Source organism: Anguilla rostrata, chromosome 2 (genome assembly GCF_018555375.3).
Source record: "Anguilla rostrata isolate EN2019 chromosome 2, ASM1855537v3, whole genome shotgun sequence".
Classification (NCBI taxonomy): domain Eukaryota; kingdom Metazoa; phylum Chordata; class Actinopteri; order Anguilliformes; family Anguillidae; genus Anguilla; species Anguilla rostrata.
In genome coordinates this window covers 31,835,442-31,854,081 of record NC_057934.1, presented here as the reverse complement: position 1 = coordinate 31,854,081, position 18,640 = coordinate 31,835,442, and the positions used below count along the sequence as shown (strand labels likewise).

The following is an 18,640-nucleotide window of genomic DNA, read 5'->3' as shown; positions in this document are numbered from 1 at the left end:
GATTAAATAGTCACTGAGGGGAAAGATGTAGCCATGCCACAATTGTGGGCTGGGACATTTCATGTAAAACTTAAAAAAGGGTGGGGGACACAATGCATAGGTTCAAGGAGCAGGGTATGAGATAGATGTGAGGTGTTGCTCTTGTTGCTCTTTGGCTGCAATGAACAGGAGTGTTTAGAAAGAGTGCTTAGAAGGAGTATTTAAATAAATAATGAGGTGTATGGTGACACCCCCTAGGTTCTGTACACACCTGTCCAGGCTACAACACTGCCACTGACTTTGTCTGGATAGACAGCGCTGCTGCATGTGTAACCTAACTGCCAACATTGTGTAGCCAATCATTTAATGGAATCTGATATCAGATGACAAAGCCGTTGCCTAGCACTTGGACCAAGCCTTACAAATACAAAGCACATGGCTAGTGAACACATTATGACTGTGCCAAGAAAAGAATGTCAATTGCTGTTTATCTGGGGATACAATTTACCACATAGTACTGACCCTTCACTAGTGATTTTCTTTAACTTCCCAACTATTTGTTATTTTTCAGGCAGTCTGAGGACATGCAAGCTTTCAATGAGAGAGCACATTCATCCTCTTAACAAAGTCAAACTCAGGGTCAAAAATGATCCTATCCTGAGTTTAACAGCAGTAAAAATTCCCAAAATTTAAATTTTTCAGCATGAAATTTGATTACTTTTTGTGGAGTGTCTCTACGATTAGAAATAATTAAACATTGCTATTTTTTTATATTTTTAAATCATCAAGGTGCAAAGATTGTCTTATGATAATATGAAGACAACATAAGGGTTAAAACTTTCAATTTATGAAGTTGTCCTGATATCTTTGTGTTCATCCTACTTACCACCATAGATATATTCTCTCAGACAACTTTGAGGTCAGCTGCACTTCGAAGACAAATATAAGAGTCAAAGAGGATGTGAAAAATTAATGTGTGACCCTCTGTTGAGAAGTTCAATATTTTTGGAAAAGATCCTTTTATGGCTCACTTTCTGTTGAATATGGCATTGTGACTTTTTTTGTTCGCTGTCACTCAAAGGGTAAATGACTGGAGAGGACGCCAGCCCATATAGTTAATTTCAAACCTTTGCCATAAAATGTATTTTGAAATTATTCATTAATACGGTTGAGGCCAAAAGTTTACATATGCCTAAGCTAGAGATATTCAAACTCAGTTTTTCACAACTCTGCGCATTTCATGTTACCGTACATTTCTTTTGACAAGTCAATACTAGGCATCTACTTTGTTCACATCAGAGGTAATTTTAAAACAATCGATTAGAGACAGATTTATTTCTGCTTTAATTCACTACATCAGAATTACAGTGGGTCAAAAGTTTACAAACATCAAGTTGACTCTCTTTAAATAGTCTGGAAGATTCCAGAAATTGATGTCATGACTTTTTAGAAACTTCTGATTGACCAATTGTCATAATTTGGAGTTAATTGGGAGTTAATTGGCACCTGTGGCTGTATTTAAGAGACTACCTTTAGAGCCGCTGCCTTTTTGCCCCTGATATCATTGGAAAATCCAAGCAACTCAGCCAAGACCTCAGAAAAAAAAATTATGGACCTCCACAAGTCCAGTTCCTCCTTAGGAACAATTTCCAAATAACTAAAGGTACCACGAGCATCTGTACAAACAATTGTATGCAAATATAAAAATCTTGGGACCACACAGACAGACAGACACTGCATCATTCAGGAAGAAGGCACAAATTAACTCCCAGCGCTGAACAAACTTTGGTCCGAAAGGTTCAGCTGAACCCTAAAAGACAACAACAAAGGAACTGGTGAAGGAGTTGGAGGCATCAGGTACCACAGTATCTACATCCACCATTAATCCTAGTATCTAATCCTACATCGCCATGGCCTGAAAGGCTGTCACACAAGGAAGAAGCTCTTACTCCAAGACTGGCATAAAAAAGCCAGAATGAAGTTTGCAGGTGATCACCAGGACGAAGACCTAGCCTTTCGGAGGTGTGCTCTGGTCAGATTAAACAAAAATAGGACTGTTTGGCCATAATGATCAGAGTTATGTATGGAAGAAAAAGGGTGAGGCTTTTAATCCGAAGAACACAATCCCAACTGTGAAGCATGGGGGTTGCAGCATCATGTTGTGGGGGTGTTTTGCTAGAAAAGGGACTGGTGCATTTAAAAAAATAGATTGCATCATGAGGAAGGAGGATTATCTAGAAATAATGAAGCAGCACCTCGAGACATCAGCTAGAAAGTTAAAACCTGGTTGCGACTGGGTCTTTCAGCAGGACAATGATCCTAAGCGTACCTCCAAAGTTGTAACAAAATGGCTTAAAGACAACAAAGTGAAAGTATTGGAGTGGCCATCACAAAGCCCTGACCTGAATCCCATAGAACGTTTGTGGACTGAACTTAAAAAGCATGTCTGAGCAAGGAGGGCCACAAACCTGATTGAGTTACACCAGTTCTGTCACGAGGAATGGGCAAACATTCCAGCAAAGTATTATGAGAAGCTTGTGGAAGGCTACCATAAGCTTTTGATTCAAGTTAAGCTATTAAAAGGCAATGCCACCAAATACTAACAAAGAGTATGTAAACTTTTGAAAATCTGAAAATCTGATTTAGTACATAAAAGCTGAAATCTGTCTCTTAGCCATTATTTTGAAATGACATCTTATGGTAATAAAGTAGATACCCTAATTGACTTAACATAGGACATGTATGGTAACATGAAATATGTGGAGTTGTGAAAAAATTAAGTTTGAATGTCTTTAGCCTAGGTGTATGTAAACCTTTGGCCTCAAATTTGGCTTGTTTACGTATGGCTAATTAGGCATTTCCACTGTTTTATGATCTGTACTTATTTATTTGTCATTTGAACTTCTGACAGAATTACAAGAAAATACAAGGTTTCCACCTACTGGGTATTACCTCATATTGCACATATTGTTTCTCAGATCAGTCATGCAGCCTGTTCCTGAATACTAAGTTTTTTTTTTTTGCAGATCAAATTTCTGCTTTCCAATTTGCTAACAAAATGCATATGCAAGACAAACAGATTTGACATTATAAAACATTATTTCAGAACAATACTCAAGAGGACAAATCTCTGTCTGTTTTTGGTCCTGCAGCTTTTTGTATATAATATTATATCATATAAAATATTCCATTACATTAACACTTGGACGGGCAGAGCCTCCGCCCCCTTGGTCCTTTTATAATAATTTTTTTAATAAAAAAATGCTAGTTGGGCTTGGGGTTTTCAATGAACTGATGGGTGAATAAGGATCCATGAACACCAAATACGGTGCAGCCATTATCTGTTGTCAGACTCGCTGACAAACCAATCATAGTGCTTAGCTATGGATAGCAGCAGCTTTTGATTGGTTCACACCAGTAAGCAATGCCTGGAGCTCTATTTTACTCTGCCTCAGGTAGATAGGCTAACAAACATATCCAGTTGTTCACTGGAAATATAAGGAGAAATTGAGGATCCAGGTCTCTCCTGAACAATCGGCAGCTTTAAGGGTAAATAAACTTTTGACTTTGGGTGAACTGAATACATTTAAGTTACAACAATATAAAGAAATGTAGGCCTACATGACTTTCCATCACATAGCAGGTTGGATATGTCTCATGATCCATGGATGCATTTCACTATGGCTTGCTAAAGGAGAAGGTACAAGACTTAAAGTTCAATAACTGAGTCACTGTACATAAATGAACAAATAAATGCAGTTTCATATGTTATATCAAAGTTTCCCCATTCTGACATAAAATAAGCAGTGGAATAAAGCTATTTTATTAGACTGACTACATACTGTGTATAGCTCACTAAATGCTAAATTAATTTTATTACAAACATAACTTATATAAAGTATATCCCAGTTGGTAAACCTAAATACAGTATTTTAAAACCGTGTTCTTATAAATCTACGACACTGATATCTTTGTGTTTCAGTGTATCTATGGGGCATGGAGACTGCAAAAATATGATTGTAGTTTGAAATTTATTCTGGCTTCCCCTTGGCTTCACTTGCTGAAAACTCTATTTTTTAAATTACAACCGCCACCTTCTTCTTGTGATAAAAATGGAATATTCAACTATTGTATTTAAATTGTATGGCTAAAACCCAGCATGGTGCAAAATGACAGGTGACCACCATTATAGCTCACGTGTGATGAAAATGTGACATTCTGGAAATGCGCACATTATGACTATATTTCTTTTTTTGCTTTATGATTGAGAAAATTAATGCTAAATCCACTTATAGAACATTTATGAGCATTTTGACAAGCATGTGCTAAATAGAGGAGCAATTCCAACATCAGGAGTATTTATCCCAGACTGCTGAATTTGCTGAGAGAGACAACTTGTCTCTGAGGACACCTGAGATTTGAAAGATCATTATGGTTTACATATTTCTTTCCAAAGACAATTACCACTCACAGGTGAGTTGAGCAATACATTCTAGCAGATACAGTGTATCTAAACCAATTGAAATTGAAAATAGTCTTGTCAACTGTACCTCTGCAAGCAAATCTTCAATGCTTTGATAGGTTAAACAATCTGTTTCCGTTTCAATAGCTGGATTGTAATAATTTCAGTGGTGATAACACCATCACATGTTTAAAAAATAAATGGGAAGTCAATACAGTAATACATTTTTATTTATTTGGTTACAAATAGTCAGAGAACATTTGACACAATCCATGTACTTTAAACAGTGATATGTGAATCTGTAATTAGTTGAATATAAGCCAACATAAGACTGTAACTGTAAAAACAACACAGTATAGCTTTTCTACAACACACCAATTTTTGCAATACATCAATACATGGGCTAAAAGGAAAAGCCACTGCACTGACTCCTTGTGCTACACGTCCGGTCGTATCCCATCATCCTCTGTGCGAAGAGCACAGGCTACAATTTTTGTCTTGAAACTAGCTACCTTGACTCGAGTCATATTTCGGCGGAGAACAAGACTGAAATGACAGAAAGTGCCGTGTCGTCTGATGATCCCTGGATCAAAGTAAGGACGGAACGACAAATTAGCTAGCATAGCCAGTCTTACTGATAGCAAGTCCGCTTCTCGATAAAACGTATTTTCAGTGGCACGGAATACATTGCGTTTAATTGCTGTGTACAGTCGCTATATGTAGTTGTTATTTAGCTAACCCACTTGCGATGTAACGTTAGCTAGCTAAATTAGCTAGCTTGCTGTTAATTGTGCCGCAGAAATTACCCGTTGCTTGTTAGTTAGCTAGCTGGAAAAACTTGTAGTAAAACCGTTTTCCCCCAAAACCAATCCAAGTTTGTTCACAGCGATTTGCTAGCCACCCAATGTTAAGATACAGTTAATCATTTTCTAGCTAGTAGTCCTGAGTTAAACCATAGTCTTACAACGCAAAAGTGACATTTACGGACAGTGTAATCGGGCGACTCCACGGGTTCAAGGTGTTATATGGGCTAGGTTAAATAAAACAAGCAGCCGTCTTTGCATAGACTAAACTACTAAGTACTTTGTAAAAGACGTTTTTCGGGTCGCTGGCTATTTATTATTTATTTATTTATTTATTTATTTTTTGCAGCAGTCTGATTAGTTATACGTCTTATAGTACAGTCATGGGTTAGTTTTCTAAAAAAAAACTGCAGTTATTTGTTTGCTATACCCATGTGTTTTGTATGTCTGAGCTTTCATATGACCAGTCGGCTAGGCTACCAGTCATTCGCAGTGTATCCGTATGCGATTAAAGATTTCCAGCAACACTTGTCATGGTTGGCTGCAAATCATGTAGTCTGTTGGTTTTAGTTTTTTGAGCTCTAATTATTTAACGTTTTCAAAGTGCGAGGGAGCTGTGATCTTTATACCTACTGACATATTTCACACTTCTGACGTATCAGCTGTGAGGTGTTTACCTTAATTTGGCAGACGGTCTTATCAAGAGCTACTTACGATTACTGCGTTACATGAAATATATGAAAAAATGTTTTCATGTACTGGGTCACATATATTATTTATTAAACGTATAACAAATGGACAAACACAATTTTTTAAGTGGCATCATATTTCAAGTAGATATGCTCAGAATTCTAAATGCGTAAATTTCGTTCACATTTTTGTAAAGGCGGCACAGTTAAATGATCAAGGCTGCCGCCTTTGCAGGAAAAACCCTGGGGCTGCAGTTGCTTTCTTGCAATGTCTGCCATTGTGATTGTACGACTGAACATTACCGACGGCAACATTTCAGCCGCTTTGTGCAATCCGCTAAATTCCTCACATGCTGTGATGTCATTTTGTTTATAAACAACGATTCAGCCTGAGCAATTGAAAATTCTCATTTAGAGGATATAACACAATCTGACCTGCTGGATTTCGCTCACCAAATCTCATTCTGTTGGCTACAGATTTGTTATAGTCATGTTAGTGACATTTAATTGAAAAAAGTTGCATATGTATAAAATAACTCCTTGATACGTACTGACAAAACTGTAGGTATACGATATTTTTGATAGTAGGGTCTTGGTCTTGTGTTCATCATGTGACCTGAGGATCTGACCTTGGTAAAAAATGTTCCAGACAGCTGGTGCACTGGTGCCAGCTTATTTTTAAATGCACTTCCCTTACGCAACTTAAAAAAAAAATATCTATTCACTAAAGTGAACAATCTCTCAAACGTTCGTTGAGAAAAATGGCATTTCATTTTAAGGCTCCTAATTATTGGAGTAATCTGCCAACTGACTTGACGTTACTTGGTTCACAAGGTACAGACGTATCCCATACTTAAAGACAAATTGCTTACGCTCTTAAATTTGCCATTGTAATTTCTTTGTGCATATTCATCTCCTAATCATTGTGTTGTTCCTAGAGAGAGGCAGTGTAGCTGTTGTGCTGTTGTTCACTTTTGTCTCCCTTTCATTTCATCCATTTTGTTGCGTCTTTTGTCTTTTGTATTGTTAGCATATGCACTTGTTACGTTTGTGCTTACAGTGGATGGCATGCAATTTAAGTAAAATCCGACTGTATGTATATAATGCTTTTACACAGGACCCCTCTAAAGGTGATTGTGCATCTCAACGGATTATATCCTGTTAAAGAAAATTTAATAACATAGAAGATTACAGTTTAAGATATCAACGATTAGCAATTAACAAATGGTTCAATTAAAGTAAATGGATACTAGTGCCCCAGAACCAGGATTGAGAAACACTAGTCCAAAACACATTATGTTTCAATGTTAATATGGAGCCATATTATTTCTTGGCATGTTGAACATTTGATTAAACATTTTTGTTTGGTGTTTATCCATATTTAAAATAGATTTAGTTGCTTTGTAAAGATGCATTCATTCTCAACAGTCAGTCAGATTGGTCTGTCCAACAATAAAGTATCTAGCTGAAATGTAGGGCAAGTCTCTGTTTGGAGAGGCAACTCATAATGAAAAGGTAGGGCATGATTGCCCCGTTTGAATGCCCACCTGCCGCTTTGATTCAAGCGCGACAAAGTATTTTTTTTGTTGAGCGAAAAGGCGTTAGACCGCCCCTATATTGAAATTTCAGAATAAATGACTATCAGCCTTCTTCTGAATTCATTTATTTCCCCGTGCTCCCATTTGGGACTGTTCTTGCAATGTCTCAGCAGGCAGACGGTGTGTTCGGCGACAGCAGTTTTGACCAGAGTAAGTACTGTGCACGTTGTCTTCAACTGCCTTTTTTGGGACCCGCTTTCATTTAAATTAATATTCCCGTTTAAGCTTGTGGTCAATTAAGTTATGATCAGAGAACTGTAATAAGTGATAAGTCTGCGGAACTTTTTACTATTTGACTAAAGGGCTACAAAGTCTATTCTTCAAGCTTGTCAGTCACTGTGTAGTTTGTTCCAGATTTTATCGTCCCTCAGCATCTTTCAAAAACACCATAGATCGTTTTTCTGGATGATTGTCTGGTTTAAGTTTTTTACTAAATATATTTTTTGTGTATGTCAATAAAATATTCAAAATTCAAATATTCAATTTATTTATGTGTAGGCTTAATAAAACACATTTGTTAATTTAGCTTAAAATATTGGTTATTTAGATTCTAGCATAGAAATTCAGTTATATAGTAAGTATGGTTAAGATTAACCATTTGTACTCCACTTTTTTCCATCAGAGGTGACCATTAAGTCATCCACAGTGTATTTTTTTTGTTTTTTGTTAATTTCCATCAGTGTGTGACCTAAAGAGACTTGGCTTATTTGTTGATTATATTTAATTTTATATTTAAATTAATCTTTTGTCCTGAGTCTATATTCTGTTAATGATAAACAGAAATTCAGGAGGGTGCTAATTCTTTGACAGATGTACAATTTTGCCTGTTATTTTAAAATATTTTCTTTGGATTATGCAGTTTTATGTGAGTGTTTTTTTTTTGTTAGCTCAAATTGTTTCAGTTTGAATATCTGGCACTTTTTTAGGGTTATCTTTTTGGCTGGGAATTCAAGGTCAAATTATCTTTTGTCTGGGAAATCAGCCTTGCATGTGCTTTTAGGAATGTAGTGTCTATTGTAGCTACAGGGATAATATCAGAATGGCCCTAGATATCTGTTCTTGCTTATTAAAATAGATGCAGTGTTTTGATGCTCTTGTCATCTAATGCTGGCTGGTAGCATATATAAATGAAAACTCTGATTCTATTTTCTATTAGGCTATACCTTTTTACGTGTCTCTTGCATAGATTTCTTGACTGAGAATGCTGGGAAAGGGATGGGAAGCTCTAGAGCCAATAGCATCGGGTCCACAAGTGCCTCATCAGTACCAAATACAGGTACATTTTGTGTGAGTCAAGGTGTCAACTGTTCATTGTAACAACCAACCAAAATGGTAAATTAGGACCATCATTAAATTTGTGAAATCATTGTAAACCATTTGTTTTAATTAATTATTATCCAGTGTCTGTCAGCAAGATAACATTATTACAATATCAGTTGAAGTTGTGATAGATTAAGGTCACAGGAAAGTAAATGAATTGTGTTCCAAATCCAAGTTCAGTTTGGTTTCCTTGTTTTTATTGTTAATTTAACCATTCATTTTAATTAATTATTATCCAGTGTCTGTCAGCAAGATAACATTATTACACTATCAGTTGAAGTTTAAGATGCTCAATGTAATGATGTTGTTTCCAAATCCAAGTTCAGTTTGATTTCCTTGATTTTAATGTTTTCTGTGTTGGTAGTGGGTGGAGGCGGTAGGAGTACATTTGTAGCTTTTTTTTCATCGTACCAACTGCAAGCCTGTGATTGTTTTCTGAATCCAGATGATGAAGACAGTGACTACAGACAGGAGACATCGTACAAGGAGTCGTACAAAGACCGGCGGAGGAAGGCACACACCCAAGCGGAGCAGAAACGAAGGGATGCCATCAAGGTAGCCAGGGGGCTTACGGGTGAAGGGAAAGGGGAGATTCCTAGTTTATGTGGAAAAAGTACATTACAAAAAATGTTAATTCATATCCAAGGTAAGCGATTACACTGGCGGGGATATAGCCGAATCAGTCTGATATTTAAGCCTAGCTCCTGCATTACCCCACGATTGTGCTGCTCCGCTGAAAGCTATTGTCCTTTGTGTTCTCTGCATTCCATACAGAAAGGCTATGATGACTTGCAGTCAATTGTCCCCACATGCCAACAGCAGTCAGAGTTCACTGTGGGGTCACAGAAAATCAGCAAGGCCACTGTCCTACAGAAAAGCAAGTACTTCCTCTACATTTTTTTCCATTCCAATGTCTCAAGACATTATTATCAGTCTTTAGGGTTCTTACAAATGATGCTTGATCTGAGCTTTTTCTGTTGACAGAAATAAGCTTTCAGGGAAGACACTGCAAATGCCACATGAAATAAGCAGGAAGAGGAAGATTAAATATTTGCTTTACTTGTGGCCATTTTTCTAAATTCATAATCTTGAATCTGTCTGTGTGTTTATTGAGCAGCTATTGACTACATCCAGTTTCTACACAAGGAGAAGAAAAAACAGGAAGAGGAAGTGTCCACGTTGCGGAAAGAAGTAATGGCATTGAAAATCATGAAAATGTAAGCTCGTCAGGGAACCTGAACCTGTCATTGGTTTAAAAAATGAAACTACTACACTACTATACTCATACTTCATAAAGAATAGAGTTGTCAGTTACTTTAGAGGATAAATGAACATAAAAAACAAATAACTAAAAAAGAAATTGTATGATATTTTTGGAGCAGTGTCACTGGTATGTAAAGGTTATGAAAATAAGTTAACACAGCCTCTGCAGGATGCAAAGTTTTTCACATGCTACATTTACAGTTTCTTTTTTTCAAAATGTTAAATTAAGCAAATATCAGAAATATCAGTATGTCATGTTTAAGTTTTCACCCTGTAGAACAGTGGTTCTCAACTCGGGCCAGAAAGGGCCGGTGTGGGTGCAGGCTTTCGTTCCAACCAAGCAGTTACACACCTGATTCTACTAATCAAGGTCCTTAGTAAAGACTCCAAAGGTTGATTAAAGTTGATCAAAGTAGGTATCTTGGCAACATAGTTACTTTTCAGCCCTTTATTGTGGACATTGAAGACAAACATGTTCCTCAGTGTCTCAGTGTTGTTTGCTGGACCTCTCCTCTCCTATACGGCCATTAACCAACATTAATCTGGAGGTAAACCTGCCGCTTAGCCCTTGTTTAGTGCTATAGGAGCTTGACATACTGTCTGAAACCAGAACGGTAAAATTGAAAGTCTAAATCTAAGCCAATTTGAGTTTGAGTCATTTAAAAGGCAATTTTTGTATAGGATTAGGCTTCACCCATGTCCTTGCAACCAGCCCATAGTTACCTATATTAAATGTTTATTATATCCAGGTTAACTTTAATATTATGAACCAGTATATAGTAGGGTGAAAGATCAGGACAAGGGACAAAGCAGGAGACTATCCACAACATGCAGTTAAAGGGGTACATCAGTTATGATGTTTCTTGCTGTATAATCCGTACTGTATCTGCTCTGAACCGCTGACATTTACATTATGCAAATGAACAGTCGAGTTTGCTCATCTCTCTCCATCCACACAGAAACTATGAGCACATAGTCAAGGCACATCAGGACAATCCACAACAGGGTGAGGACAATGTGTCGGACCAGGTGAAGTTCCGGGTGTTCCAAAACATCATGGACTCCCTGTTCCAGTCCTTCAGTGCCTCCATCTCAGTGTCTAGCTTCCGGGAACTCTCCGCCTGTGTCTTCAGCTGGCTGGAGGAGCACTGCAAGCCCCAGGTAAATCGTGTGACCGTTTTGGAGGGGAGGGGAATTAATCAACAAAATGGGGTTCAGCTGAGGGACCTCCTAGAAACTCTCATTCTCTAATATATGCACTTTGCACAAAGAGGAAAGATACAGCATTGCAATGGCTAGCACTGAACAAGTTTGACGATGGCAATTGTTGTCCCCTTACAGACGCTGCGAGAGTTCGTGGTGGGAGTGCTTCGGCAGCTGAACGGCCAGCTGTACTGACGACGGTGGGAAGGCCTCTAGACTAGATTTAAGTGTAAAGGCTGACCTGTGGGCTGTCCTGGGCTCTCAAGGTGCAAATGAGTTTGGCCTGTCCCACAGAAACGGTGTCTTGTATGTAGCAAACCTCGGTCAGACACTTCAATTTTGAAATATTTTTACCCTTTTATATAATATTCACAACAAAATTATTCTTTAGCTTGTACTTTGGTTTGTTAAGAGTTTCATATTAAAATTTCTCAGGAATCTGGATTTTTCTGGAATCTGTAAGTCAATGGTCTCCAACCCTGGTCCTGGAGAGCTACAGGGTCTGCTGGTTTTCCTAGTGACTCTGCACTTCATGAATCAATTAGAGCAGTTGATTACACAGTTAACTCAACTCACCTGGTGTCTTGGGTCTCAATTGGGTGCTGAGTTTAAGGGGAAAACAAAAACCAGCAGACCCTGTAGCTCTCCAGGACCAGGGTTGGAGACCACTGCTGTACATAATTTCAAATGCATCTTTTTTCCCCACATTCAGTATGTGAAACCTTCTTCAGCAACTGCACTCATCTTCTGCCCCCAGTTCCATACTACATGCAGATTTTTGTCTCAACACTTATTGTTTAATTAGTTGTTGGACAGAAGCGATTATCTCTAAATTAAATTGAATCCATTTCTTATTGAACACAACATTCAAAACCTAGAGGGACATCACCAATAATAGGAAAGGGACATCCCAGGTCAAAAACCAAGAATTCAGAGATTTTACTCTCTAAATGTTACAGGGTTTATTTTCTGTGTGTCATGGAAATGGGCTCATTAAGATTTTTTAAATCAGCAAATATCTGAATGTTAGCCCAACCAAGCATATCCCAATGGACACCTGGGTGGAAATTTGAATGTGATGCAAACATTTTGAGTACCGCATTTAAATCATTTTGCCCAAAATTCCAAAGATGCATGAGGTAAAGAGAAAGTTTCACAGAACTGTGTTTGGTAATGAGACCACACTCTCATTGTGAATGCGAGTGAAACAGCAATGTGTTCCAGTTTATCACAAATGCAGGATCTTGCATTTGCGTCTTTGAATTCTCAATGTAATAAGGCCTAATTATATGGGCAAATGGATGTGCATTTGCTTTGCTCGATTAATGTGCTCCGGATTGTTTCAAAGTACTGGTGTCGAAGCACCTGTGCTTATTAATGGACATCCAGTCCACCTGCATTAACTACTGCATTAATTCTATAATCTTGTGTCCAGTAAAATGTGGGCTGAACTGCAAAAAAAAAAGAACAATTCAACATTTTAAGTTATTTGCCTCAATGGTCTGTAGAAGTTTTAGAAATCAATTCAGCCTATCAACCTTGATGTGACGATTCGATCAGTTGGGATAGGGAATACAACTGAAGAATTGCTTCAAATTTTTAATTTGAAATAAAAGATTTACCAGCACAAATACACAATGAACTTCATTTCTGTCTTCAAGAATTTCCTGGAGATTTATAGTTCAGAAAATAGCATACAACTCTTTATTCCTCAGCTAATTATCATGTATAACATTTATTAGTTGGCATGACAGTCAATTGATGTATTTAGCACTGACTCAGTGGTGAGTTTACAACAGCTTACCATACCACAGCAATGCAACAGAAAATATACAACAATATGTAAGGTACGAAAGCTATTTCGTTTTGTAGCTGGCTTCAATTTTTTAATTTTGCATTTGAAAGTATGAGAAATGTTGCCCATCATGTTCTGATAGCAATGCAACATTTTGTGATGTTTCTGTGGTGGACAAATTGCATTCAAAACAGAATACTTATGAAGCAAAAATTAGGGCAAATTAACGTGGACATCAGTTATCAAGTCCTTTCATACATTTAGAAAATTTTGTTTTGTTTTACAACTGAAATGAACTTTTAACAGAAAAATATACAACATAAACATGAAGACAGTAGAACAATCTATATTCTGTGGAGATTGCATACTGGATATGATTGAACAGTTCAGTCAATCCAGCGAGGTATTTCTACACAGAATTTTTGCCGTACTTGAACTCTTAAACATCTGGCATTGTCACCTTGCAATCCTCGTCTGTTTCTATGCCAACTTCTTCCTGAATTGGACATGAATACAGCAGATTAGTTGAACATTTCAAAACTGCCTCAAACATTAATGCACCCAGTCCACGTGTACAAATGTGTGGTAATATTAAGAAATTATTTTTGACCAGAAATGCATGTTTGGTTGCATGCTTCAAATGCGACCTAAGATAAATTATTTTATCGATATTAAATTTTGTTATTCTTCATCCACAGTGAAATATGAATTGTGGAGTACACACGTTTGGCAGATTTAGCAGAATTATTCAAAATAAAACAGTTACTTCCTTTTCAGCTTACTAAAAATAGTCTCCCACAGTGCACGTCTTTCTCTTGTGCTCTCAGCCGTACTAAAGATACTGAAATCTGGAAACTGAGGCATTAGGGCACTGGGTAAGACTGGACATGGTACTGTATCTCGTATGTATGGTGTATTACTAATGATTTTCTTTCACAATTCTTTCAAGCAATTATTTGTTAACGAGGAAGGCTGGAAAACTTCAGAATAGATTTATGGCTTAGTCTCACAAATACATGAAACCAAAGGACAGAAATAATTTGGCTTACCAAAAATTGCTTCTTGCTCTTTGGGTATCCCTCCAAAATGGCACCCATCATATCAGTTGCCTGAATGACACACAACAAATGTAGGTGTGAAACTGAACCATTCGCAGGTTAGACATGGCCAGACCCCTACTACAGTACTGAAGATTTCCACTTGTTTTCCAAAGGGATCCTTACCAATCTTTTCCTCTTCTTCCACTCTTTAACATATAGACTCTGCTCCTTATGAATCTACAAGAAAAAAACAAAGGCTAAAGTTCAAAGTTAACTCATAATAGAAGACCTAAAATGAGGGGTCTTGGTGCCCTGACCTTCTCCTTCTCTTCAGGAGTGACATGGTTAGTGGCTGATTTGATCTTCGCCAGGCGCTCCCTGTACAAGGCACACTCCTGTGTCAGCTCCTGGATTTCTGATGTCATTTCCTTTGTGGTCAGGGAGCTGTTGAGCTCTTTCAGTTCTGTTCCAAGAGCATCATGGAAAAGACTGGGTTAGGCAGGGAAAAAGGTTGAAACATTACAACTGTCTTGGTAAGGAAGATTGCACTTTAGAACATGTGCGCAAACATAGCCAACTAAACACTGCATCCACCCCATGTGTATTAAGAACCATAGTGCCAGACCTGGCTAATAACATTCCCAGCCAAGCAAGTCTATGCAACATCACAGAAGTGCTGAACGCGAGTTAAGTATGCCAACCTAGAGAATAATACGTACAGATTAAAAAAATAGTTACAACCAGCAAACAAGGGTGATCCAAAAGCCATTCACCTGAGTCCAGCTGTCGACAGCTTTGTGACACTGTCTGAACAAGGGTGTTCAGCTCCGAGATCTGATTGTCCATACCCTTCAGTTCTGTGTCACTCACATCTGTGAACTGGGACTGAGGGGGCAGGGTTAACTTACTATAATGACATTAAGGATTACATTACATTACAGGCATTTAGCAGACGCTCTTATCCAGAGCGACTTACACAACTATTTTACATAGCATTTTTACATTGTATCCATTTATACAGCTGGATATATACTGAAGCAATGCAGGTTAAGTACCTTGCTCAAGGGTACAACGGCAGTGTCCTACCTGGGAATCGAACCTGCGACCTTTCGGTTACAAGTCTAGTTCCTTACCCACTGTGTTTTGGTCACTGCTATATTTGCATGGTGGGATTACACTTTGAAGCCAATTACTTTTAACTTATTTTCTGTCTTCAAAGATAAGACTTAACTGTCCAGTGACTGATGAACTTTGGTAGCTGAATTATTATTCAAATCAGTAAGCTGTCCAATTAGTTAGCACACAAGTGTTAAACTCAAGTGCTAGAGATGCTTTGTCTTGTTATTTGGTGTGCTTCAGCCAGGCCAGAAGTTAAGTCATTCACTGGCTAAAGTGTTTGCACTTTCCAAGACTTAAATTAGCTTCTTACTGAAGGGACACCACAAAACCTTCTTGCACCACTTCTTCAGGATTTAATAAGTGAGAGAGATAGAAAAACTTCATAAGACTTTCTGAAATTACACTCACCTGATCTGCAAAATATATCTTCTGCTTGCCATAGATCTTCTCCTTAATCTTTCCTTGTTGCGCCAGCAGCTCTACAGCCTTAACCACAGCCTATGAAGTTTAACATGGGTGTTAGAGGGTTTGTTCACAGGGTTGAACAAAATGGTAGAATTATTAACATTTCGCAGGTCTCTTCTCACCGTCTTTCCCAGGCCGTGCTGTTTCTGCAAATTACTAAACACATCCTGAGCGCTGTATGGTCGATTTTTTTCATTCAAGTAGTCAAGAATGAGAGAAACACCTGCAAGTAAACAAAACGGGTAACGTGCAAGACCCATATCTACAGAGACATTGGAGCTGCCAATGAGTTAGTTTTAGAACTTGGTTATAAAAAGTGAAAGTAATGATCTAGAATGCAAAATAATTTGGACTTTAGGCTTGCTAACAAGCTAACCCCCAAAGTTAACATTACAATAAAATGACAACTAGTAGCCAGCTATCCTACAAGTTAGATGTCACTTTCAAGTAAACTAAATGCCTGCTAATGTTCCCTAAGCTGGTTTAGATACATACTCACGGCACAGCTAAAGAGCTTTAGTGAGCTACCTAGCTGCTGTCAGATGATAAACTTAATTAGTTCGTGTAGAATAACAAATAGAAACAGGACCCATACCTGATGCATCTTTCGATTTACTCATTTCGGCAGTATGCGACGATAGTTAAACCGTCCCTACCTGGCTAACTACTATTAAGTAACGTTAAGAGGTTTAACGTTAGCTACTGCAAGCTAGTAGCAAACGTTAGCTAACATTACTTGCTTTTTTGTACAAATCGCCAGCCACTGAGTCGGCATTCCTCAAGGGAACGTTTAAAATGAGAAAACTAACTTCTGGGATCTTGTTCAAATGGTATTAAAAGGCTTTCCAATGAGCGATGATATATATATTCAAGCAGAGAAGACGTGTGACTACAAACGCATTTTTATTTTAGCCTGTGGCATACGAAGCGCAGCAAAACGCCGTTTGTTTGGAAGAGCCAGGTGCCGAACTTCGCGCGCCGTGGAGCATTGTGGGAATATTATAAAATGTAAAAAATAAAAATAGGAGGAAGATCATACAGTCTATGGGGAAGATGTCTGTTGTTCCCCTTTCATTTCCCAGTGGGCTTGTGAAAAGGTAATTTAGATGCTAGGCTGGATGTTTGATTCATGTATGTGAACTGTTATTTTTCCGATACTTATTTTACTATAAATGTCCCCGTAGTGCTGCTGTTAATGGTCAGCATAGGTTTTCACCGTAGTCTGTTAAATTAACCAATGCCAGTTCACCACCACCGTCTGCTTCGTTTTAGCATAACCGCTAGCTAACACGAATGTTTCGAAAACCATTTTAAATTAGTATAAATACCGCCAGTGATCATTAACCAATCTACCAAGCATCCAATAATAACTGATTTGGAGTCGAAAAAATCTCGCTTTGTAAAGCAAGTTTACCACCCTGCTTCTGCACGACGGATTGTTTACACAGACGTGAATTTGTCTGTACTCAACTTCTACAACAAAGTACCAATATTTTTAAATCATAAAAAATCACTCTGTGCATTGAGAGTTAAACTAGTCAGTTAAGTAATGTACACAAGTGTGTTTCTCTTACATCGCAAATGTTTCAAGCATGTCCCTGTGTAATTGGGCAAAACACCATGCACCATGTTAACACTATCAAACTTATGTCTACATTGTGGATGATGTTTTTAATATCTTACATATATGGCTGTATATAAGTGTATATGTGAATGAGACATATTTCATTGTAATCCTATTCCACAGCAAAACACTATCTGGATTGTAGCTGACAGCTGCATCCAGTATGGGGAGGAGAGAGCATGAGAGACATGAGAGCCTGAGTCTGGATGACAGAGTCTGTTGGTTTGGCTGGGGAAGCCTGAGGTGGGAGCACCTTCTCACCTTCATTCACCAGTCCATGAGAGGAAGAGCAGCCCCAGGTCCTGCTCATTCACTGTACCTGGAACAATCCTGGGAAGACCACACGGAATGAAATAGGATCTGCAAGACCTCCACTGGCATTTTCCAGGGACCATGATCACCCTGTCAGGGATCACCCTGGGCCGTTGATGGAGTACTGCCAATCCGGGGAAGATTGATAACACCAGGAAGTGGGTGAATAATTATCAAGACTATATTTGTTTGAAATTTAGGCGGTATTTCTGTCCCACATCCTTACAAAAATTTGAAATGCTGACCTATTTCTTAAGGATGGAGTGCATTTCACCCCTTGGGGGAAAAAAATAATATCATGTATTCCCTTAAAGACTGGGGAGGAGAAGCTGCCTTCAAGAGTTTTTTCTGCTCAATTTGGCAATTTGTCCAATTCTGGATTTAGCATTTAACTGAACACGGTTTTCAAAAAATGATACAGGACTGTAATATACTGATATGGATGTAAATACCCTCAAAGTAAAGCTGGCTGTCTGCACTTTAACCTCATATTAATTGTTTAATTTCAAATGCAATACGCGGGAGTACAGAGCCAAGACAACAAAAATTGTGTCACTGTCCGTATACTTACAAACTACACTGTATGGTCCATCTTTGCTTTTTATTGTTAGATCTCTGATGAGCACCCTCCAAAAAAGCAAGAGTCTGCAAAAATGAAAAAAAAAAATTAATCACTGGCAGAAACTAGGATCTTTTTTCAGGGACAGCTCTCTCTTTGCCCTTGATGAAGTTTGCCTCAGCTCAGCATCAATTACAGCTCCCTGTTGAAGAAACTTACCCTGATAGATTAGAGAATGTGGAGAGAGAGGTTCCTTTGAAAGGAGAGGGAGAGACAGAGTGAGTTTCCTGTTGCACCTGAAGAGCAGTGTCGTGTCTAGGAAACGACAGAGTTCCACGCCAATCGCCAATCTGTAGAAAACAATTTCAGGAGGGAAAAGACACAACAGCAGCAAGCTCTTCAGAAAGTT

General features: G+C 38.1%; 2 protein-coding genes and 1 long non-coding RNA gene across 6 annotated transcripts; 2 read left to right on the top strand and 1 right to left on the bottom strand.

The window, feature by feature from the left end:
• The first annotated feature begins 4,899 nt into the window (after positions 1 to 4,899).
• mlx (MAX dimerization protein MLX) lies at positions 4,900 to 12,785 on the top strand. 3 transcript variants are annotated; one of them, XR_010328302.1, is made up of 9 exons: positions 4,900 to 5,034; positions 7,642 to 7,681; positions 8,718 to 8,807; positions 9,297 to 9,406; positions 9,626 to 9,728; positions 9,969 to 10,068; positions 11,074 to 11,275; positions 11,456 to 11,775; positions 11,948 to 12,785. XR_010328302.1 is itself a non-coding variant. In XM_064321640.1 (8 exons), the coding sequence occupies exons 1-8, from the start codon at positions 4,993 to 4,995 to the stop codon at positions 11,510 to 11,512; spliced, it is 744 nt and encodes a 247-aa protein (XP_064177710.1). In that variant the 5' UTR covers positions 4,900 to 4,992; the 3' UTR covers positions 11,513 to 12,785. The 3 variants fall into 3 exon arrangements, 2 of the variants coding, with proteins under 2 accessions (XP_064177710.1, XP_064177711.1); XM_064321640.1 differs by having other exon boundaries at positions 11,456 to 12,785; XM_064321641.1 differs by having other exon boundaries at positions 4,969 to 5,034; positions 7,645 to 7,681; positions 11,456 to 12,785.
• Positions 12,786 to 12,991: 206 nt separating this feature from the next.
• psmc3ip (PSMC3 interacting protein) lies at positions 12,992 to 16,691 on the bottom strand. Of its 2 annotated transcripts, XR_010328303.1 has the most exons (9): positions 16,332 to 16,691; positions 15,859 to 15,959; positions 15,680 to 15,769; positions 14,926 to 15,037; positions 14,470 to 14,615; positions 14,336 to 14,389; positions 14,162 to 14,221; positions 13,397 to 13,608; positions 12,992 to 13,019 (listed from the first exon to the last, which is right to left on the bottom strand). XR_010328303.1 is itself a non-coding variant. In XM_064321642.1 (8 exons), exons 1-8 carry the CDS (start codon positions 16,354 to 16,356, stop codon positions 13,552 to 13,554), a joined length of 645 nt encoding a protein of 214 aa, XP_064177712.1. In that variant the 5' UTR covers positions 16,357 to 16,691; the 3' UTR covers positions 13,034 to 13,551. The 2 variants fall into 2 exon arrangements, 1 of the variants encoding a protein (XP_064177712.1); XM_064321642.1 differs by lacking the exon at positions 12,992 to 13,019 and having other exon boundaries at positions 13,034 to 13,608.
• Positions 16,692 to 16,694: 3 nt separating this feature from the next.
• Positions 16,695 to 18,156, top strand: LOC135247799 (uncharacterized). Its single transcript, XR_010328304.1, has 2 exons — positions 16,695 to 16,833; positions 17,484 to 18,156. It is a non-coding gene; the product is annotated as an uncharacterized LOC135247799 (long non-coding RNA).
• Positions 18,157 to 18,640: the final 484 nt, after the last annotated feature.

What these genes read in the sequence shown, in the direction of transcription:
- psmc3ip (XM_064321642.1), bottom strand. Translation starts at nt 16,356, where the DNA reads ATGAGTAAATCGAAAGATGCATCAG. An exon ending in AGATATATTTTGCAGATCAG is followed by an intron (nt 15,038 to 15,679) that starts GTGAGTGTAATT and finishes CTGCCCCCTCAG; the next exon opens with TCCCAGTTCACAGATGTGAG. An exon ending in AGAGCAAGAAGCAATTTTTG is followed by an intron (nt 13,609 to 14,161) that starts GTAAGCCAAATT and finishes TGTCCAATTCAG; the next exon opens with GAAGAAGTTGGCATAGAAAC.
- mlx (XM_064321640.1), top strand. Translation starts at nt 4,993, where the DNA reads ATGACAGAAAGTGCCGTGTCGTCTGATGATCCCTGGATCAAA. An exon ending in CTGATGATCCCTGGATCAAA is followed by an intron (nt 5,035 to 7,641) that starts GTAAGGACGGAA and finishes GCAATGTCTCAG; the next exon opens with CAGGCAGACGGTGTGTTCGG. An exon ending in AGGAGCACTGCAAGCCCCAG is followed by an intron (nt 11,276 to 11,455) that starts GTAAATCGTGTG and finishes GTCCCCTTACAG; the next exon opens with ACGCTGCGAGAGTTCGTGGT.